Source organism: Grampus griseus, assembly GCF_964374135.1.
Source record: "Grampus griseus genome assembly, chromosome: 5".
In the NCBI taxonomy this organism is placed as follows: domain Eukaryota; kingdom Metazoa; phylum Chordata; class Mammalia; order Artiodactyla; family Delphinidae; genus Grampus; species Grampus griseus.
Genome location: NC_138998.1, coordinates 6,525,395 through 6,549,110, shown reverse-complemented (window position 1 = coordinate 6,549,110; position 23,716 = coordinate 6,525,395). Strand labels below are relative to the sequence as shown.

General features: G+C 45.7%; 1 protein-coding gene and 1 pseudogene across 3 annotated transcripts in view; both read left to right on the top strand.

The window, feature by feature from the left end:
• The window catches only part of KAT2B (lysine acetyltransferase 2B), a 102,624-nt gene that overhangs the window by 25,230 nt on the left and 53,678 nt on the right, over positions 1 to 23,716 (top strand). For both annotated transcript variants that reach the window (XM_082654324.1, XM_082654325.1), the window contains exon 2: positions 8,681 to 8,807. In XM_082654324.1, coding sequence (XP_082510450.1) covers positions 8,681 to 8,807 — 127 coding nt within the window. The remainder of the gene's footprint in view (positions 1 to 8,680; positions 8,808 to 23,716) is intronic.
• Positions 3,610 to 3,878, top strand: LOC309822480 (small nuclear ribonucleoprotein E-like; annotated as a pseudogene). Its single transcript has one exon. The product of its transcript is annotated as a small nuclear ribonucleoprotein E-like (transcript).

Sequence of the window (23,716 nt, the reverse complement as noted above, 5' to 3'; positions counted from 1 at the left end):
ATGAGGGCTTCTTAGTTGTGGCATGTAGGATCTAGTTCTCCAACCAGGGATCGAACCCGGCCCCCTGCATTGGGAGTGTGGAGTCTTAACCCACTGGACCACCAGGGAAGTCCCCCTGTATTGTTGAATTTGATTTACAAGTATTTCATTTTTGTTGTTGTGAGGTTGGGCTGGTGACTTTTTCTATGTTTTTTTGCTCTCTGTATTTTGTTTTACTGTTAGGGTTATACTGAATTCATAGAATGATATGTGTTTTTTAATCTTTTTATAATGCTTTGGCACCGTTTTCAATACCAGTGACCTGGTTTCCTGCTGTCCAATATGGTAGCCACTAGCCACAAATGACAATTGACTATCTGAAACATGGCTTGTTTGAGTTGAGATGTGCCATGTCAGATATCCCTTGGGTTTTGAAGACTTAGCATAAAAAACTATGTAAAATATCTTATTTATAATATTTTTATACCAATTCCATGTTAAAATGGTAACATTTTAGATGTTATATGAAATAAATTTATTACTTACCTTAATCTCGCCTACTTTTACTTTTTGAAATCTGGCTACTAGAAAATTTAAAATTTTGTCTGTGGTTCACATAATATTTATGTTGGATGACCCTTGAGAATTAACTAGAATGTTCCTATAACATTTTTTTTATTTGGGTCCTTTTTTAGGTCCTTTTTTAGGCGTAGATTTTTGACGCCCTTTTCACTTCTTCTAGGATTGTTAGAAACTTTAGTACTTAGTAAATCAGGTTTGATAATTTATATTTTCTGAGGGAAGTCAGGAAGTCACCTGTTTCATCTAGTTTTTCAAATTTATTGGTATAAAGTTCTACAGAGTACTTATTTAGGCTATAAAATAAATCTGTAGTTTTATGTCCTTTCTCACTTCTTTATTTCCGCCTTGATTAGACTTGCCAAGAGTTTGTTTAATTTAATGTTCTTTTTTTTTTTTTTTTTTTTGCTGTACACGGGCCTCTCACTGTCGTGGCCTCTCCCATTGCGGAGCACAGGCTCCAGACGCGCAGGCTCAGCGGCCATGGCTCATGGGCCCAGCCGCTCCGCGGCATGTGGGATCTTCCCGGACCGGGGCACGAACCCGTGTCCCCTGCATCGGCAGGCGTACTCTCAACCACTGTGCTGCCAGGGAAGCCCTAATTTAATGTTCTTTTCAAAAACCAACCATTTATAATACTGGCTAGGTATATGCTTCTGTTCATTATTGAGTTCCTTAAATATTTTTTGCATTGATTTCTTTTGTCTATTTTCCTTGAGTTTTAAAAAATTTTCCTTGAGTTTGTTACTTTTTTTCTAGATTATTGAGTTGAATGATTAGTTCATTTATTTTTTTTTTTTTTTTTTTTTTTTTTTTTGCGGTACGCGGAACTCTCACTGCTGTGGCCTCTCCCGTTGCGGAGCACAGGCTCCGGACTCGCAGGCCCAGCGGCCATGGCTCACGGGCCCAGCCGCTCCGCGGCATGTGGGATCCTCCCGGCCCGGGGCACGAACCCGTGTCCCCCGCATCGGCAGGCAGACTCTCAACCACTGCGCCACCAGGGAAGCCCAGTTCATTTATTTTTAATCTTTCTGTTTTTTCCCGTAAATGCATTTAAGGGTCTTTGTTTTCCTTTATGTGTTGCCTTAACCATATCCCATAGGTTTTGATACATTGTGTTCTTACTGAGTGATTGTGTATATGTAACCTTGCCATTTCTTTCTCTTCACATCCACTCTGTTATAAAAATGTCCACCAAGGTCACCCCATGAGCCTTTTGAGTGACTTCCCATTGTTCTCACATGTGGTGGGAATGGAGCTGATTGATTCTGCAAGGAGCATCACTTTTTTTTTTTTTTAATTTTTATTGGAGTATAGTTGATCTACAATGTTGTGTTAGTTTCTGCTGTACAGTAAAGTGAGTCAGTTATACGTATACGTCTGTCCAGTCTTTTTAAATTTTCTTTACCCATATAGGTCATTACAGAGTATTGAGTAGAGTTCCTTGTAGGTCCTTATTAGTTATCTATTTTACATATAGTAGTGTGTATGTGTCAATCCCAATCTCCCAGTTTATCCCTCCCCCCCTCCCCCTTGGTAACCGTAAGTTTGTTTCCAACATCTGTGACTCTCTGTTTTGTAAATAAGTTCATTTGTATCATTGTTTTTTTAGATTCCACATATAAGCGATATCATATGATAGTTGTCTTTCTCTGTCTGACTTACTTCACTTAGTATGATAGTCCCTAGGTCCATTCATGTTGCTGCAAATGGCATTATTTCATTCCTTTTTATGGCTGAGTAATATTCCATTGTGTGTGTGTGTGTGTGTGTGTGTGTGTGTGTGTGTGTGTGTGTGTGTGTATGTGTATATACCATATTTTCTTTATCCATTCATCTGTTGATGGACCTTTAGGTTGCTTCCATGTCTTGGCTATTGTGAATAGTGCTGCTGTGAACATAGGGGTGCATATATCTTTTCAAATTAAGAGTTTTGTCTGGATAATGCCCAGGAGTGGGGTTGCTGGATCATATGTGTGAGGGGCATAACTTTTCATTTGTAAGCTGTCCAATCTTTTGTTCAGTAAGAGCTGTGATTCTCTAGTGATTGGGGCCAGTATCCTGAAGCTACTTTCATCGGCTGCATCCTCTTCAGGTCCTTGCTTTGAAGTATTAACTGTTGTAGTTCATCATGACTTACAGAGCTCTTGTTCCAGCTCATCCTTCACCTAACAGGGCACTCCTAGCATATTACCATCATCTTTATAACCACTTGTGTTCACTCTAGCGCCTACCCACATTCATTACTTAATGCCCCCACCAGTCTTGTGAGATAGGTATTTTATACTCATTTTATAGCTTGGGAAGCTTAGGAGGTTAAGGGGTTTACCCCGGGTTCATACAGTTAGTAAATGTTGGAGCTAAGATTTGAAACCACAGTTATATCACTGTGAGGCCCACCCTTCTGACCACAGCTTTGATACTGTGTACCTGCAGCCTTTCTACCAGCTTCAACCTAAGATGGAACATTTTGCTGACCATGAGTTTGCCTCCCTTCCTTCCCCTATCGTTGCTGTGGGTTGGTCGAGGGCAGGTGCTGAAGGGCTGTGGAGGAAGGGGACAAGTTCTTGCGGGAGGGCTCAGAAAGGCCCCTTCCCCAGTCTCCTGCCGGCCTCTTGTGATGGAGGATTGCCTCAACCTTCCCGGCTCCCTTTTCCTCTGCCCCTTTTCTCCATCCCTGCCCTCTCGGCTGCTCCAGAGTCTGAGGAAGCAATATATCATGAAAGAACATCCTAGTCCTAGGGCTTTGCTGCAGGAACATCCAGTCTCATTCTCCCAGGTTATCTGGGAAAATTTCCAGGAATCTAGTTGCTAAGCAGAGCTTCAGGAGGAATAGGTATGCATTACCTATCTGATTCAATCCCAAAGTCTTATCTATTTTAGGCCAATGGTTCAACCTTTTGTTTGTAATTTAGGTTGAATTTTTAAGGTAAATAGTATGACATAAAAAAAGCAAGGGCAGACTTCCTTGGTGGTGCAGTGGTTAAGAATCCGCCTGCCATTTTTTTTGAGGTAGCGTGCGGGATAGTGTGGTCTTTGTGAGTTTCCACCATGGCGTACCGGGGCCAGGGCCAGGAGGTGCAGAAGGTGATGGTGCAGCCCATCCATCTCATCTTCAGATACTTGCCAAATGGATCTCGGATTCAGGTGTGGCTTTATGAGCAAGTGAATATGTGGATCGAGGGCTGTATCATTGGTACTGATGAGTATATGAACCTCGTATTAGGTGATGCAGAAGAGATCCATTCTAAAACAAAGTCACGAAAACAACTGGGTCGGATCATGCTAACATTACTCTGCTCCAAAGTGTCTCCAACTAGAAATGATCAGTGAAGTGAGAAGTTGTTGAGAAGGCAGTACAGTTTTTTTAGGTGTCCTTTGTTAGGAGTGTAGTTCTAAAGCATTTATTTATATTGTTTTGCTCACCTTTATGTTATTACCAGATGACAATAAATGCTGTGGAATTGTTTTTATTAAAATATTTAGGGCTTCCCTGGTGGCGCAGTGGTTGAGAGTCCGCCTGCCAATGCAGGGGATGCGGGTTCGTGCCCCGGTCCGGGAAGATCCCACATGCCACGGAGCGGCTGGGCCCGTGAGCCATGGCCGCTGAGTCTGCGCGTCCGGAGCCTGTGCTCTGCAACGGGAGAGGCCACAACAGTGAGAGGCCCGTGTACCGCAAAAAAAAAAAAAAAAAAAAAAAAAAGTACATTGTTTCCTTCTAAAAAAAAAAAAGAATCCGCCTGCCAATGCAGGGGACATGGGTTCGAGCCCTGGTCTGGGAAGATCCCACATGCTGTGGAGCAACTAAGCCTGTGAGCCACAACTACTGAGCCCATGTGCCACAACTGCTGAAGCCCGTGTGCCTAGAGCCTGTGTTCCACAGAGATTTCTTGTGTCTCAGTATCCAGGCCTGTGAGTGTCGTGCAGTGGGCGCTCATGGTTTGAAGAATGGATAGGTGGCGCAGGAAAGAAAGCAGGAAAAGCTCGTGTTTTATCTACCCTTTATTTATTTAATTAAATAATTAATTTATTTTTGTCTGTGTTGGGTCTTTGTTGCTGCACGTGGGCTTTCTCTAGTTGTGGTGCGCGGGCTTCTCATTGCGGTGGCTTCTCTTGCAGAGCACAGGCTCTAGGTGCACGGACTTCAGTAGTTGTGGCTCGTGGGCTCAGTAGTTGTGGCTTGCAGGCTCTAGAGCACAGGCTCAGCAGTTGTGGTGCATGGGCTTAGTTGCTCCGTGGCCTGTGGGATCTTCTCGGACCAGGGATCGAAGCCACGTCCCCTGCGCTGGCAGGCGGATTCTTAACCACTGTGCCACCAGGGAAGTCCCTTATCTACTCTTTGCCTTCTCCTCCCTGTGCATTCTTCTCACCACCCTGCAAATGCAGAGAGAACCCACCCCATTAGCAGTGTCTTCTGAGCTAATCCAGTCTGCACACTGTGTGAAAAGCAGTGGGGAGGTCCCATCAGACCCAAGCACATACCGAGGGGTTTCTTACCTGTGGACTCAGACCTTTTTTTGTCCAGCCTCTTTTGTCCAGGCTGATGGCTCTTCTCGTAGATGTGGAGTGTATGGGATGGATTCAGAGCACGCTGGCTTCTCAGCTTCCCGTAATGAGGAACTTCACGCTTAACTAGGTCACCGTCTCTCCGAGAATCTGGAGTCACAGATGCTGGCTCTGGTGGGTTTAATTCTGGTCTATACAGAGTTCCTGCCAGTTTTACTTCCTGCCCCGAGCCAGCCTGCCAGAGAAGGAGACTTAGGCTGTGGTTGCTAACCTGCCAGGATGCAAAATCCATCACGTTTGTCAAAAGCTAAAGGGGTTGCTGAGGCAAATTGAGGACAGACTCCCAGGTCACATGATTCCTCAGCGTTCTGAACTTCAGTCCTTATCCAGTTGACCCCAAACCCTAACATAAATCCTCGGCCTTACTAAGTGAGGAAACCCTTGACTAGGCAACTCGGCACATTGATGACAATCCTGTGTTCCCTTGGTGGGCCTCGGTGACGGTGTTGGCGTTCCTTCCTATCCAGATAGCACAGATTTATTAAGTTCTGGATTGTATTAGGAATTATGGTGTTTCTCCATGTGATAGAAGGCATCATTGGTCCTGGACTGGAAGTTAACAGAAGAAGGAAATAGGATGATTTGCTCATGTAATTTAGGGACAGGAAAACGGATGGACCTTTTTTTTTTTTTTTTTGCCTTAATGATTGCCATTAAAGAAAAAGAAAAAAGCAAGTGGGGATGGTTGACCCTAATGACTAAAGGAAAAAGTGAAAGAGAAAGAAATGAGTTTGGAGACACCCTGCCTCATGTCTTTGCGCTCCATTCCTGTCCCTGCTTCAAGCCTGGAGGATCCTGTTTGAGAGGAAGGGAAGAGATCAAGTAACCAGGCTAAAGTCTTTATCATCGCCTGGGAGGCCTTGTAGGATTCCCCGCCACGTCCACCTTACCTCGCTGTCTGCGGCTCTTTCCTTTGCTTGCTGTGCTCTAGCTGTGCTGGCCTTTGTGTTGAGCAGACCAGGCATGCTCGCCTTTTCGAGCCTGGGATGCTCTTCCGCCAGGTCCCTAACGGTCAAGCCTTTGGTTGAATGCCACCCTCTCTAAAAGGCCTGGTTGAACTTGCACGTTCGATCTCACTGTTCCCCGAACCCCCCTGTATCCATCGCTCCATCTTTCTTTCCGAGCGCCGTCACTCTCTGACATACTGTATGATGTGCTTATTGGTGTTGCCCGTTTGCCCTCTCCTGCAGCACCCCAGTGTCAGCTCCTTGAGGACAGGCAGGATCTTTCTTCGTTCCCTTCCATACCCAGCAAAAGTACCCGGCCCATGGTAGGCCCTCAGCACACCCTGTGGTAGTGAGTGACTCAGTATGCATAGTAGTCTTTGGCTTAGAATGTAGGTCTCCGAACTCAGGGTTTCTGGCTATCACTGTTTTCTCTTCTTAGGTTTGTCCTGCTCTCCTTCATTCACTTGTTTTGTCATCACTTTTCTTTTTCCAACCAAAGATCATTTCGGAGAGGGCAGCGGGATCAGACCAAGCGCTCAGAGAAGCTGGGGGCTGTGGGAGTCCCTTCAAGTAGCTCTCCCACGATTAGAAGAGGAGAGGTCCACGGGGCGGGAGTGGTCTCCCCCAGCCCTCCGGAGCCTGTCGGGCTGCTTTGCGGGGAGCAGGTTCTTATGAGTGTCCCCCTCAAGAACATGGCCTCGGAGACCTTTCCAAGTCTCTAAGGAGGTGGATGGTTCACGGCAGAGAATTTCAGGGCCCGGCTCAGCTTAGTAGCAGAGCAATGAGGGTAACGGTAGGTCCTGCCTAGGTCCTGCCTGGTGCCTGGCCAAACAGAGGAGGGTGACGGGGGCTACTCGCGGGGGGCTGCTCTGTTGGGGTACCTGGTGTAAGGTCCTTCCTCGGGCCCATCCTTCCCCATCCGCGCTGTGATGAAATGTGAGGCGCCATCGGGTTGGGCTTGCCAGGTTCACGGGGCCCCCTGGAGAGGACTTACCATCCAAAGCAGATTTTTCTTCTTCCACCTTGACCCTTCCTGCCTTACCAATTATTTATTCTTTCTTTCTTACTCTCCTATACACGCCTATACTTCAGAAACTGTTCCTCTCTTGGAGAGTTTTCTGTGTGAGGTCAAGGCAGCAGCCATTCTGGAATTTTCTACAAATCAGACTCCTGTTAACTTCAGCCATCTGGTACACGAGGGGATGGAGGGTTGGGTGGGGGGCAGGATCCAAAGCAGGGAGGAGAGACGTCTGAGGGAACAAAAGATCTAACACGAAGCCCAAGCACAGAAATCTACTGCGATTTGTTTCAAGGCCAGTGCTGTCCAGTGGAAGTGTAATGTGAACCACATGTGTAATTTTAAATGTTCTGGTGCCCACATTAAGAAAAGTAAAAAAGAAACAGGTCAAATGAATTTTAATATCTCTTATTTAACTCCATGTATCTAAACTACTGACATTTCAACATGTAATGAATATGAAAATTACTGAGACTTTTTTCCCCTCGCGCCCGTCTTCTAACTCTGTGTATTTTAAGCCCACAATGCATTTCAACGTGCACAAGCCACATTTCAAGTGCGCAATAGCCACGCGTGGCTTGTGACTCCCGTATTGGACAGAGCACGTAGAAGGCCCGGAATGAATCTGCCTGTGTCTCATGTTGTTCTAACAATTAATTTTTTGGTTTCCCAGCCACAGCAGATTTGAAGCAGTAAATAAGAGAGGGATGGAGTGGTGAAGGATACACCAGAAGTGGGTAGAATTCTAAGCGGCTTGAGTCATTCGGTGCAAGCCTTCCACATTGCCTTCCACAACTTACGACCCCTGAATACCCAGCATGGTAGCTTGGTAGCGTAGTTGGGAATAATCGATGTCTTTCTATCCTTGTCCTCTGCTTCACAACCGAAGTCATCACTGAAATGCTCAATCATATTTGCTGTTCTCTAAGAAGGTGGGGAAGTGTGAAGTAAGTGAAAGAAGTTAAGGAAGATCTCTATCAAGCGTTGCTAAAATAATAGTATTCTAGTACAGGAGGCCTGGGAAATACACAGAGGTAAAAATCCCAGACGACGTGGCGAGCCCTGTCCACTTCTACAGCTGGGACCCCCCCCAAAGGACTTGGAGGACCCTGCACATGTGGCTTCAACTGCTGTGTCCCTCCTCATGTCCCCAAGATTGCTGACTTCTTCAGTTCTGCGGGGCAGAGTTGCAGCTGGAGCCCCAGCTGTGTTGCAGGGACCTCAGGAGTCTGGCTCATCCCTTTGGGAAGCTTCATGGATGGACTCCCTTGGAATTGACCCCCCCATGGAGGCTCGCTTGGGGCGGTGTTACCGAAGTGTATGGGACGGTCCTTTTTCTGAGGCAGTACTTGGATTCCAGCCAGCAGAAAAGAAACCCAAACCAAAAACACAATAAAAAACCCAAAGGCCCAAGTCACACACCTTCTTTGCTTTCTTTCTGTATTCGTTTCTTGTGAATATAGAGAATATTATTAAGTCTGGAGTGGGGGAGGGTAGCTGTCACGTGACTAGAGTGTATTATTCGCGTGTAATACATTCAGTCCATGGCTGCCTGTTACATAACGTTGTTTCTCTATTCATTTTTTTTTAGGCTGAGGAATCTTGTAAATGTAATGGCTGGAAAAACCCCAACCCTTCTCCCACTCCCCCCAGAGCTGACCTGCAGCAAATAATTGTCAGTCTGACGGAATCCTGCCGGAGTTGTAGCCATGCCCTCGGTGAGTTCCTAAATCTTCAAGGAGACCAACAATGTCATTGTTGCCTGCAAGTTCTAACTTACTGAATTCGTGGGTTAACCAGACTTGCACACCTCACCTCCTTATGAGGCAACAAAAGAGACTCTTTAGCTTCATGAATCTGCTGGGGAGGCTTCACGTGGGAGACAAATCCTGTACTGTTTGCATGGATTCCTCATCTGTCTCTTCCCGGGTTTTCCCTAAGAGCTGGTTGACTGGTACGGAGTTGGCGGGGGAGTGAGGGAGACGGGGATTGCCAAATAAGATGAAACGTGGCAGCCAAGCTACTTAGATGAACACGTAATATGTCCTGATTCTGATTCTCATTTTTCTTATTATTTTCTGATTCCCTGAACTTTCTGGGAATGTTTATCTTCATATTCTTTAGTTTCCTGTGTCTGCTAGCTCTTTTCTTCCTTGGGGTTGTGCTTGGTAAATATTTACTTGTGTTTTCCCTTTCAACTTTCTTATCTGTCCCTGCAAGATAATCATTGTCAGCCTGGCCATATAGACTCTGCCAGAAGTAGTCAACAGGCCTGTGCTAATATGTTCTGTGTCCTGATCCTACTTTTAGGATACAGATTTTCTTTTTAAATTGTATTTTGTTTGAGTGGGTAAGGTTACTGAGAAAGTCGTTTTCCCGACATATTAAAATTCCAGTTCCCAGGGGATCTGGGACTCCTGTACTTATTTTATTTACTTTTCTGCCTTCAGCTATCTGGTCTCCCAAAGAATGTCTCTGTGTCCAGTTTACTGTCCAGTGTTGCAAGGACGCAGCGCCAGACATTCTCACTAATGTACTTTGGCCTTTTCCATTCTGACCCTTTATAAGGGGGTGGCTCCATTTGTTTATTTATTTTTTTAATTTAAACTTTATTTATTTATTTTTGGCTGTGTCGGGTCTTAGTTGCGGCATGCAGGATCTTTCATTGTGGCACGAGGGCTTCTCTCTAGGTGTGGCGCATGGGCTCCGGAGTGCCTGGGCTCTGTAGTTGCAGTGCTCTGTCTTAGTTGCCCTGTGGCGTGTGGGATCTTAGTTCCCCGACCAGCAATTGAACCTGCGTCCCCTGCATTAGAAGGTGGATTCTCAACTGCTGGACCACCAGGGAAGTCTCTATTTATTTAGACTTTTTATTTTATATTGGAGTATAGTTGATTAACAATGTCATATTAGTTTCAGGTGTACAGCAAAGTGATTCAGTTATACATATACATGTATCTATTCTTTTTCAAATTCTTTTCCCATTTAGGTTGCTACATAATATTGAGCAGAGTTCCCTGTGCTCTACAGTAGGTCCTTGTTGGTTATCCATTTTAAATATAATGTGGGTACATGTCAATCCCAAACTCCCTAACTATCCCTCCCCACTACCCTTCCCCCCTGGTAACCATAAGTTCATTCTCTACGTCTGTGAGTCTGTTTCGGTTTTGTAAATAAGTTCATTTGTATCATTTTTTAAAGATTCTGCCTGTAAGCAATATCATATGATATTTGTCTTTGTCTGATTTACTTCACTCAGTACAATGTCTAGGTCCATCCATGTTGCTACAAATGGCATTATTTCATTCTTTTTTTATGGCTGAGTAATATTCCATTGTATACATGTGCCACATCTTCTTTATCTATTCATCTGTCAATGGGCATTCAGGTTGTTTTCATGTCTTGGCTATTGTGAATAGTGCTGCTGTGAACACTGGGGTGCGTGCATCCTTTTGGATCATGTTTTTCTCCAGATATATGCCCAGGAGTGGGATTGCAGGGTCATATGGTATGGGTGGCTCCTTTTAGCCATCATCTTTCTCTAAAGCTTCCTGCTGATATCAGATGGTGGAGCATCAGCCTTCGTTAGCCTGGAGTTAGGTCTAGTCTGTGGGATCTTCCCGGACAGGGGCACGAACCCGTGTCCCCTGCATCGGCAGGTGGACTCTCAACCACTGCGCCACCTGGGAAGCCCAGAGGAATATCTTTGCTTTTAACTCACCTTTTCTACTATCGATCCCTGAGTGATGCCCTTTAGAATTGCCTCAGGAAATATGATGCAGTAGAGAACTCCCTAAACACTGGACTTGAACTGTATTTGGTATTGATTGGGAAATCCTATTATCCTACACCAATTAACATTTCAAAACAGAGTCCTTTTTCTTTGTTAGCTGCACAGATTGTCTCCTTTCTGAGCAGGTCAACACACAGGAATGCCCAAAGGCAGAAACAGCCTTTCTCAAAGAAAAGCCAACTTTGTTCCCTTTTATATTTCTTCACAAGCTTTGAAAACAAGTCCCCTTATTTGACAGTACATGATCGAGAATGGAAAAAAAGGGTACATATCCTTTGACCTGACAGATCCATGCCAGAAAGTTAACCTAAATATAAATTAAGATGTGCCTTCAGATTAAAAGGACAGCTATTATAGCCATATTCATGCTATTAAAAAAACTAGAAACAATCTAAATATTCCAATGGAAGAGATCCTTGGTTGAATTATGAAAATATATATTATGAAATTCAATATGGCTCTTAACAAAAGACGTGTTTTCCAGCATGGAAAGATATTCTTAATGTATTAATGAAAAAAGCAGGTCAGAAAGCAGCTTAATCGGAGGACTAAATGACAAGATCCACCAGCGCAAGTTCAAATCCTTGCTCAACAGCCAGTAGCTGTGAGTTGCGGCATATTATGTAATCAGCCTGGCCCTCCAGTTTTTCAGTTCTGAAATGGAGTTAATAATAGTATTTACCTCATGGGAGCGTCGTGAGGATTAAATGAATGAATGCCTATCAGAATTTTAGCACAATACCTGGAAGATTAATGTGTTCTTATTACTCTTATTAGGGTTCTTTACTTCAAACAACACATGGGAACTCTGTCCAGTTTGAATGAGAAAACCGTATTCATAAGAAGAGTACTGGTCGCTTCCACAAGCCGGAAACAGAGGGAAACCCGGTATCAGTCAGGTCCTGGGATCCCAGCTGCAAGAATTCATGGGCCTTCTGTCCAGGACCCTGTATGATTCAGGTCCATTAACCTCTGTCCCTGGGAGTATTGGTTCAAGATTTAAATCCTCAGAGGAGGAGCTGATTAGTGTGGTATCTGTCACTCACCCAGCCCTGAGTTTCACCCCTTGAGAACTACCCGGAAGGTGGTCAGTCCCAAATGCAGGGCTGCTGACTTGAGAACAGCACCATGAGGATAATCTCATTTCTTTAGGTTAGATAATATTTTAATACATACGAACAGGAGATGATCTGGAAGGACATGTGTTGCACTGCTGACAGTGATTTTCTCAGGGTATTGGGGTTGTAGGCGTTTTAAAAATATTTTCCCCCTGTCGGTTCCTTTCTCTTCTCTATTCAGTTTGCTTTCTTAGAATTGGGATGTCTGCATATTTTCAAGTGCTCTTGGAATTATTGCCCGAATGCCATAGATTATTTACTGGTCTTAGTGCCAGGGCTCGAGAAAAATTTTTCCTCTTCTAGAAGGAGGATTATGCCTCCTCCCCCACCCCTTTTCTTAAAGACCCTTTTTTTTCGGCCGGGCCGCAAGGCTTGCGGGATCTTAGTTCCCTGACCAGAGATTCAACCCGGGCCCCCAGCAGTGGGAGCCTGGAGTCCTAACCACTGGACCGCCAGGGAATTCCCTTTAAAAACTTTTTATTGTGGAAACTTCCACCTATGCATCAAGGTAGGAAGAATCATTTAATAAACAGCCTTGTATCCATCAGCCAGCTTTAACAATGATTAACATTTGACAATTTCCCTCCCCACGTTTTTTTTTTTTTTTGCCAGACATCTTTTCTTATTCCTGCACATGACTTCTTAAATATTACCAACAAAGTAGAGGTCGGAGTCTAGGGAATTCTGTCCAGTGTCATGCAAGCTTGAATTCTCAAAAACATTTCGATTTGTGTGCACTGTGCTATTCACAGTGACTATTCTGAGTATGATGAATTTAGATCCTACAATATATGTAGTGTTCTTGGACTTGTCAAAACAAAACACTCAGGCGTATCGATTGAGATGGTGTCTGTTCTGTTGATTTGCTGTTGGGTGTCCTTTGGCTCAGCCATACACGGTCTTTTGACAGTGAGCTCTGGTTTCACACGGTCTCCTGACAGCGACTTGCATCCCAGGCGTCCTTGGCCTGCCTTAATTTGATACTCTTCTGTGTCTCCTGGGTGTCAAACGCAGGGCTACTGCAGGGCTGATGCGCTGATTAAATAGAAAGAACATTCGGGCAGGAGTTAGAAACTAACAATTCTGCGCCTGGCTTGGCAGTTTACCAGTCCCCTAACCGCCTTGCTGTTCAGTATCTTCATCCACAGAATGCAATTGTTAGTCTAGACCTACGCTGTCTAATACTATAGCCACTTGCTACATTTGGCTAATGAGCCCTTGAATTGTAGCTGCTCTAGATTGAGATGAGCTGTGGGTGTGAAACACAGGCCAGATTTTGAAAGCTTAGTATGAAAAAGAAGTGAGATATCTCATTAATTTTGATTACATGTTGAAATAATATTTTGGGTTAATAAAATGTATTATTCAAATTAATTTCACCTGTTTCTTTTTTCAGTATTGCTACTGGAAAACTTAAAATTACATGTGTGGTTTGCATTATATATCTATTGGATAGTGCTGGCCTAGAACATTCTACTCCATTCTCTGAAATTATTTGATATTTGGGATTGGTACAAGTACATTCAGCTTATAAAAACTTGGCGAAGGATACTAACAAAGTACTTCAGTTGGCCCAAACACGTCTCCTTAGTTTAGTATTAATCAAAATTTCTTATTTTGGGACTGCTTGTTTAAATGGCAACCTCCTTTTATGACCAGGACAGTAGGAAACACCATTGTGATCAAAACACAATTGGAATTTTTGTTGTCATTTTGGAGTCCATTGTTCTGAACTGTGCCTGAACATACTGATTATTAAATTTGACTATTGATCATTTTTTGCAGTTTTAGGAAGGTTTTTGATTTTTTTCCCCTTTTTTTTTAATTTAATTTTTTTATATTTTTGGCTGCATTGGATCTTCGTTGCTGTGCGCGGGCTTTCTCTAGTTGCGGCAAGCAGTGGCTACTCTTCGTTGTGGTACACAGGCTTCGCTTTGCAGTGGCTTCTCTTGTTGCAGAGCACGGGCTCTAGGTGCACGGGTTTCAGTAGTTGCAGCACGTGGGCTCAGTAGTTGTGGCTCGCGGGCTCTAGAGCCCAGGCTCAGTAGTTGTGGCGCATGGGCTTAGCTGCTCCGCGGCATGTGGGATCTTCCCGGACCAGGGATCAAACCGGTGTCCCTTGCATTGGCAGGCAGATTCTTAACCACTGCGCCACCAGGGAAGTCCCAGTTTATGACTGTTTTTTAATGTCATCAGTTTTTTTCTGATACACACACATATATTTAAACATCACAGAAGTGGAAATTGGTATATATTCCTATGGTTACCTCTGCGTACCTGCTTATTTACGGTAGAAACTTTCCAAGGAAAGTAAAGACCAGCATTCACAGTTACACCAGAGCTTATTTCTTGAACAGTGGGAAGTGTCTTACCAGTACTTTTCTCATGGACTATTGATCCAACATCTCTTCTCAGGCTTTGCCGCATTTGCAAACCCCTTCACCACTTAGTCGTCCCCATTTACACATGTCCCGGCAGATGCCAAGTGACAGAAGTGTGGGGCCCGGCCAGCACGTGGACACCGCCGCCTGGGTCAGGTCTACATATTCCTCTTGGCTGGGGGTCCTCTGTTTTTCCACACGGGCTTCAGAGTTGTCAGGACCTGTGAGTCTGGTACAGCCGCAATTAGGGGATGAACCTGGTAGCATTTTTCGTGCTCACCTGACGTAGGTTATTACTTTTCCCTGTGCTCCTCCGGCCACGAAGTCCTGTGGATGTTGTCTGAGTGCACCTCCCGCCAGCTCTGCCTGGATTCAGGCTGCTTCTCTGCCTTCTGTGGTCGCATCTGCAGCAGCACCTGGAGGCCCCATCTCCACCTGGCTTCCCAAGAAAGCACTAGCGACCTAATGTGGTCACATTCTCCCGCTTCAGCCCACTGGGCGGCCTCTCATTCTCAGGATGAAGGCCCACTTCAGCTGAGCGTGCGAGGTGGGTCAGGCCTTTCCTCCTCCTGGGTTGCATTTTGGTCCCCGGGCCGCTCCACCTTCTCTGAAGGGTCTGCACACTTTCTCCCACCTCTGCCTTGGATGTGGAGGTGCACAGCACCTGCCATGCCGCTCCTTCTTTCTCTGCTGGGGGAACCCTACTCACCTCCAAGGTCTGACTCCCCCAGCCCTTGGTACAGACAATAAAGGACTTCCTGGAGCTGCACTGCAGTGTTCCTGCTTGTATAACTATAGTCCTCTCTACCTTTATTGATTTTCTGTACTGGACTGAGATGGAGAACTGACTTTTTCTCTAGTTCCTAATACATTTAGTTCCTTGGGTGTAACTGGATTGTTTCATTAGTAGATATCCATTACATTTAGTAATACTAAAGAGACGGCTGGTTGCATTTATTTGCAGAGGAGGTTCATGGTTTATGATGGGTACCTGTCCTGTGCAACATCGTAGCCACCTGTGGCTGCTCGAGTTAAAATGTGCTGCCCTTGGAAAATGCACACCAATTTTGAAGACTTATATGAGAAAAGAATGTAAAATATTCTTAACATTGAGTACATGTTGAAATAATTTAGTATATATTAGGTTAGATAAAATATATTAAAACGGATTTCACCTATTTCTTTTTACCTTTTCTTTTTTTTTTTTTTGCGGTACGTGGGCCTCTCACTGTTGTGGCCTCTCCCGTTGCGGAGCACAGGCTCCGGACGCGCAGGCTCAGCGGCCATGGCTCACGCACCCAGCCGCTCCGCGGCATGTGGGATCTTCCCGGACCGGGGCACGAACCCGCGTCCCCTGCATCGGCAGGCAGACTCTCAACCACTGCGCTACCAGGGAAGCCCTGAAACCACTTTTATTATTTTTTTTGTGGTACGTGGGCCTCTCACTGTTGTGGCCTCTCCCGTTGCGGAGCACAGGCTCCGGACGCGCGGGCTCAGCGGCCATGGCTCACGGGCCCAGCCGCTCCGCGGCATGTGGGATCTTCCCGGACCGGGGCACGAACCCGTGTCCTCTGCATCGGCAGGCGGACTCTCAACCACTGCGCCACCAGGGAAGCCCCACTTTTATTTATTTAATTAAAAAAAAATTCCTTTTAAAGAATTTATTTTTTATTGAAGTATAGATGATTTACAATGTCGAATTAGTTTCAGGTGTACAGCAAAGTGATTCAGTTTATCTATCTATTCTTTTTCAGATTCTTTTCCATTTTAGGAAACTACCGTTAAATTATAAGCCTTTTGCACATGGTCAGTTCAGAAGCTTTCATTGAAAGACTTCATTTGACCTCTTCTAGCCTTGACCTCAAATTCCCATGAACAAAAACTATGTTTGAACAGCTCACAGATCCTACAGATGCTGTGCCCTTTGCTTTCTTTCTGGTCCAGAGGAGCGGAGCTGTGGTAGCAGCAGCCTGCCCAGCAGCCGCCTGTTCCCGCCGCAGGGTGTGTGAGGACTGGCAGGCTGTCCGCAGAAGTGCGGGACAAGTCTACGGGGCCAGAGCTGAGTGAGTGAAGGTCACAGCCTGCGGTGACAGTGCGTTTCCTGTTCCCAGCGAGGCCACAGCTGCACTGTGGTTCCTGGCAGCAGGTTTTGGCAGGTCGCTCTGGCACCCTGGGTGTTTGCAAGTCTGACTCAGCCCTGCGGGGTGGTAGGGTACACCCTGCTGGGAGATGCAAGGTGGTGGCCACCCAGTCCTTGATGCACCGCGTCCCCCGCGTCCCCCTGCGCCCCCATGCCCTGGACACTGTGGGCAACAGCGCTCAGCAGAAGGGAGCTTTTCCCACAGGTCAAGGGTTGGCCATTCTTGGGTAATTATGTGGATGCTTTGTACCAGGCTCTTGGAAGACAATTTGAAATGAAAGTAGGGTCCTTTTACATCTGATTATCAAATTCTAGATGGAAGGATGATTTTTTTAAAAAACTATTTATTTGAAAATAATTTCAAACTTACAGAAAAGTCATGATGAGAATAGTAACAAGGAGCATCCCATGTATCTTTTGCCCAGATTTACCTATTGGTAACATTTTACCCTATTTGCTTTGTCATTTGCTCTCATATGTATGTTTGCGTGTGCCTGCGTGTACACACACACAGATACACACACAGACTGATATATACAAGTCTGTGTGTGTGTGTGTATTTGTATGTATTATACTTTTTTCCTGGACCATATGAGAATAAGTTGCATTTACATCCTGGTTTTTTCCTCTTAAATACATAAGTATGTATTTTCTAAATTTAAGGATATTCTTTTTTTTTTTTTTAATTTTTAGTTTTTTTGGCCACACCGCACTGCATGCAAGATCTTAGTTCCCCGGCCGGGGATCAAACCTGGACCACAGCAGTGAAAGCGCCGAGTCCCAACCACAGGACCGCCAGGGAATTCCCAGATATTCTTTTACATAACCTCTGTTTAGTTACCAACTTCAGTAAATATTAACATTAATGTAATACTTAATCTGCTGCTTGTATTCCAGTTTTATAGTTGACCCCAAAATGTCTTTGCGAGCGTATTTTCCTCTCCATTAAGCACCCAGTCTAGAATTACATATGTATTTAGTTGTCATGTGAACGGAAAACAGTGAGTCTTCTCACACCCAGCACTTGCGGAAGGCTTCTGACACCAGATGTGCAGGTTTTTCCACACCGAGCGGTTCTCCAGCTCTCCAGCAGACACTGACTGGGTGTCCTGCGACTTAACTGGATTCTGCTGCGATCTGCCTGTAGTTAGTACAGACCCCACAGGGTAAGGGCTCAGATGCCGATCCCAAGCTCAGGTCCTAACCCGTGCTTCTGACTGATGGGCTGTGTATCAGAGGTTCCTACGGCCCCCTCCTCGAGTTGGATAATTTTCTAGAGCGGCTCAGAGTTCTCAGGAAAACAGTTCACTTACTAGATTTCTGGCTTTCTATAAAAAGGATGCAAGTCAGGAACAGCCAGATGGAAGAGATGCACAGGGCAGGGTGGGGTGGAAGGAGCCCAAAGCTCCTCTGCCGTGTCCAAGCGAGCTGCCCTCCCAGCGCCTCCAGGCTTCAGCTACTGGAACCTTCACATGCCCTTCAGTTAGGGGTTTTAACGGAGGTCTTGTTTATATAGGCATAGTGATTGATTAGTGATTAGCTCAGCCTCCAGACCCCCTTCTCTCCTGGGGAGGTGGAGGGGGCTGGCTGAGTTCCAACCTTCTCATCACGGGTTTGGTTCCCCTGGCAACCAATCCCCATCAGTAGGGGCTTTCCAAAAGCCCATTCACAGAAGCTCAGGTGTGGTCGAAAGGGACACGTTAGGAATAACAACAGACACTCCTTTCACCCTTACTTATGAAATTCCAAGAGGTTTGGAAAGTTTACTAGGAAACTGTGCTAGGAAAGGAGACAAAGACCAAATATATGTTTCTTTATATAAATCACAACATCACAGCTGGCCTCTTTAGTCTTCTCCGACATGGAACGGTTCCTCTGCCTTTTTTTTTTTTTTTCTTTTTTTTGGTCTTTTATGATATTGATGTTTCAGTGGAGGAATGTTTTAAATGTTGAGAACAAACCTGTTGAAGAGCTAGGAGAAAATACATTTTTGTCATCTTTTGGTTTTATGGGAAAGACCTTTGCAAGCAAGACCTTAAAGAAATGCCAGACATACATTTGACTTTCTGAAAAATGTAAAATTCCTATATAACCAAACCACAACCTAACAAACAAAACCCCCAATGAAATCCAGGAGGATAGACAGAAAGCTCTTTCAAGCAATGAGAAAAAGACCCACATCCTAAAAAAGCAGGCAGAGGGCGTGAATAGGTAGTGCACAAAAGAACAAATACAAATGGCCAGTAACATGAAAAACAAACAACTCCAAGGGCGTTCCAGCGAATGCAAATCAAAACAGTGGGGGACCCTGATTAATTTTCAAAAGACTGATGAAATGACTGAGCATGATTCTTCACTGTTGGCAAGCGCGGGGAAGGGGGTGTTCTAGCACACTGCTGGTAGGATGCACATGGATGAAAACTTTATTGGGAAGATGCATGAGGGAACATGTATCAAAGCTTTAAATGGCCTTGACTCAGTGTTACGAGTTCTGTGGCCGATTAACTGCTGTAGATGTGTACATTGTAGTCTACAGATTTTTATTATTATTTTTTTTTGCGGTACGCGGGCCTCTCACTGTTGTGGCCTCTCCCGTTGCGGAGCACAGGCTCCGGACACGCAGGCTCAGCGGCCATGGCTCACGCACCCAGCCGCTCCGCGGCATGTGGGATCTTCCCGGACCGGGGCTCGAACCCGCGTCCCCTGCATCGGCAGGCGGACTCTCAACCACTGAGCCACCAGGGAAGCCCGATTTTTATTTTTTTAATCTATGCCTCCAGGCTTGTAAATAATAGAGGCATATCTCTTCAAAAAAATATGCTTTTGGTTCATCAAAGGGAGCTTATTTGCATCAAAAAGGTTTCTTTGGAAAACATTAAGAGGTTTTTTTTTTTTTCAATAATAAGTGGCTCTTTTTAGTTAAATACGAGTTCAGTAAGTAGTTCGCTTTACAGTTAGAGTGAAGTGTATCTGGGTGTTGGCATGACGTGGTGTTGACTGTGGGGTCTATCTAATTCTGCTCAGCAGCCCCTAAGAGTCAGGAGACGTCTCTGGATTTGGTGGAGATGGGGTTGATGAGGACAGTGGGGCTTTAGGGAGACTCCCATGGCAGCAGAGCAGTCTGGGGGTTGTTTTGTGCCGTGGGCTTGAGATCCCAGTGATCACAAAGGTAGGGGTGGGAAAGCTCAGCTGCGTCCATCCGGTGGTGGCACTGGTTGGGGGATGAAGGACAGTGAAGGAGTGAGTGCCAGGTTCCTTGGCAAGAGGGAGTTGCTGTTTTGAGGATGGCCTTGAGGATTTTAATCCTGGAGTCAAGTTTGCCGGGATGGTGGTGCACTGGTTGTTGGGATGGCGAGGTGGTGAGGTAGGGTGTGGGGATGGATGATTCGGGTGGGAGGAGACGTTAGCTGGTGATGTGGATTTGATGAGAGGGAAAAGCTGAGTGCTAGATGCTCAGAGACTGAAAAGGAGTGTTGGTGAAAGGGGCCCATGCTTGGAGAGTCTGAGAACGGGCAGGTGCAGACGACTACACACTGATGCAGCGTGGTTGTATCTGCCCGTGCCGGCTTTCTCACTCTACGGAAGCTTCTCTTTCATGGCAACTTGTCCAGAGCTGCTTTTTTCCTTCTCAAGTAGATGGTCCACTCCCTCTGTTTTCATCTAATCTTCCCCCCACCCCACCCCATCGTTCATTCTAGGAAGCTTAACCCTTTTCGTGCACTGTCATCCTTCTGCCTCAGTATAGCTCCCTTCACCCCCCGACCCACCCTTCCTTTATTCTTGGAGGAAGATTCCTACCCTCTCAGCTGTGAGGAACACCCCCATTTGTCCAGCACAGCCTCGCCCTTCCTCCCTCTGGGAACCTGCAGCTTCCTTTCCATTTCCCCATATCTCCAGCTCTAGTCCTCTGTACTTGGGGTCACACACAGAGCTTGGAGGAGAGATTATGGATTTCCTTATGCACAGAATCAGAAGGAAATGGACCTCCTCAGGTCTCATGTCTTAAGCATTTTAAGTTTTATCTAGTCTCTTCAGAATATCGTGGTTTTCAAACCATGCAGCTTAGAGCCCCAACAAGGGGAGGGGATGCTGGGCCCCACCCAACTCCTACCCCATTTTGAAAATTGGAGCTTCCAACCTCTGTTTCAACCTCTGTTTAGAAAGAGCAGCTCTTTCTAAATTCTGATTAAGGATTTATCTGGGCAAAGCATTTGTGGCTTAAAGAAAGTGAACCACTGGTTTCAAAAGTGAATCATGGCGTATACTTCTACGAGTTAAAGCCACTATATGTTAGCACCTTAATTAGACTGTTTCATATTTTGGAGAATCTGAAGGCATTTATATTATATTGGAGACTGATTGCTTTCATAACTTATCACTGGAAAGAGATGAAAACATTACAAGCCCAAAACAGTCTTAAATAAAATTGTTTCTGTAAATAAGTGACATAAAAATTTTGACCTACTTGTCAGAATAAGGCCTGTCTCCCAAAGGCTTCGGACTAACCTCAAGAAAATTTTGCATTCCTGAGAAAACAAGATGACCCAGCCCATGTTCTACCTAAAAGGGCATCTATTAGAAAGTGATGAAGCCACGTATTGTAGAGCCAAGTAGAAAGTAATAGATTTGAATACTGACGTTCGTGTGTACATAATGTAGTAATACAGTGTTGGCGTTGTCAAGTTGAGATGTATCTGTGGATGTATCTATGGTACCTAAGGCAGACCTCACCAAATTTCCTTCCTCCCCTCTTCCCTGTTAGAAACGCTGTCTAGAGGTGCACACCCGTGCACATGTAGGTGTGTACACACCTACGCGCATCACCAATGGCCCGTGACTTGGGACCTTCCCTCTGCCTTTCCATTGCTTTTCTGCATTAGAAAGGAATGAAAGGTGGGTGGCCTCTGCCCCTCTAACTTGAACCCCTTTAATCTGGCTTCCTCATGGACGCGTGGAAGGCCCACCCTCTTGGTATGTAATCCTCTTACCTCTCTGAAAATGCTTTTGATCGGATATCTTCGTTGGAGGTCCCACAGACGCAGAGTCAAAGACGAGGATCTGAGTGCAAGTCCTAGTTTATTTGGGATGGAGGTAGGGGAGTGGGAAAGTGAGACCAGGAGGAGACGGTGGCCGATATGGGTGCATTATTAAGCCAGTTCCCGCTGTGGGCAACAGGTGGATAATTCTGTGGGGAAGATGTGAGAGCTGGTCTGGAACACTTAGCTCAGAGTTCTTCCCCCCGAGGGGCGGGGCAACTGGCGTCTTTATACGCCAACTTGAAGGCTGCTCTTGAGGGGCGTGTAGGTGGCAGAGCAGATTATGGTGACAGGAGGGAATAGAGCTGCTGGCAGCTGGAGGTCAGGAGATGTGCTCTGAGGTGGTAAGGGAAGGGGATCTGGGTGGGGTACCAGCTGCGTTCTCTATCCCAGACTTCGGACCGGGCTTCATGGTTTGGTCTGTGGAGTAGCCTGACCCATGCTTGACACCTGGATTGTTCCTCGAGAATCTTTAGTTCCAACTCCCTTTGAAAAGGCAAGGAAAAGCCTACCCTTCTCCATAGTTTAATCTTTCCTTAGAAGTCATCTCAAGCGCTTCTAGGTCCAAGCATTTTCAGTCAACATACCTGAAATGGATCGCTCTTGAAGGGCAGTGCCTGTTAGCACAGTGAGCGTAGTGATTAGTTCTGGGGACACAGACCTGAGAGCCACGGTCCCGCCCAAGGTGCTCCTGGGCTCCTGGTTGGGTGTTGGATGGCTTACCTAGAGAGAGTCCCTTTCAAGAGAAAGGGGCTTGAAGTGAATCACCTAGTCATCCAAAAACTATGTGCGTGGGTGCTTCAGAATTTGGGTCAAACATCCTTTGCTTTCAGACCCCAGCTCTGCCTTGTTGGCCAGTTGACATTGGAGGAAACAGCATTCAGTCTCTGTGGGCCTCCGTTCCCTCAACCGTAAAATGGGGCTACTCATCCCTACTTCATAGGATTATTTTGAGGATAAAACATGTTCATCTTGAAAAATGGGCTGGATTTGGGAAGAAGAGAGGACAGGGGTGTGGGAGGGGAGGAGGGTGATGGATATGCCACTTAATGATAGTGAGACAACAGAATAAAGGTAGGAGAGGTGGGTTTGGAGCGTGACTGTGCAGGGCGTTGAATCTCAAACTCAGACAGGCCTTGGGGCTTTGCTGCAGAGATAGTGAGGTTTCACTGCATCTCAGGAGGGCTGAGGAAAAGGGCCTTCATTCAGTTTTTACTGATACTCTTTTTTGGTCGTTCCTGATATGTGATATTCTTGGCCACCAGAACTGTTCACAGAACTGTTCACAGGACTTAGCGCTAAACCTTTAGGGAGCCTGGTTTTGGGGTCCTTCTGAACCCGCAGTCCTCAAATCCTGGATCCAGCCTGTAGGACCACAGGACCCTCTTGGCACGATGAAAATCGGCTTATATGGAAACATATAAGAATTTAACACCGTCGTACCCAGACTTGGTGCCAACAAGTTCCAGATCTTAAAACCGTACATTAGCCGCTGGTCATTTTCAGTGTTGGAGGGGGAGGCTCGTGCTTAACAAGGTGGTGGTCTCTTACAATTATAAGTCGATTTTGTGTGAAGATATCAGTCTTATAGGGGTTCAGAAAGTTCAGGAACGTTCAGAAAGTTCCTCTATTGACAGTGCAGTCTGATTCCAGAAGGTTCCTGGGAGAGGATGTTCTATTTTATTTTATTATTATTAAAATTTATTTTTGGCTGTGTTGGCTCTTCGTTGCTGCGCGCGGGCTTTCTCTCTAGTTGCGGCCAGCAGGGGCTACTCTTCGTTGTGGTGCGCGGGCTTCTCATCGCGGTGGCTTCTCTTGTTGTGGAGCACAGGCTCTAGGCGCGCAGGCTTCAGTAGTTGTGGCACGCAGGCTCAGTAGTTGTGGCTCGCAGCCTCTAGGTGCAGGCTCAGTAGTTGTGGCACACGGGCTTAGTTGCTCCATGGCATGTGGGACCTTCCCGGACCAGGGCTCCAACCCATGTCCCCTGCATTGGCAGGAAGATTCTTAACCACTTTGCCACCCGGGAAGTCCAATTTTTATTTTATTCTTATTTTTTGGCTGCACCACTCAGCTTGTGGGATCTTAGTTCCCCAGCCAGGGATCAAACTCGGGCCCTCTGCAGTGAAAGCACGGAGTCCTAACCACTGGACCGCCAGAGAATT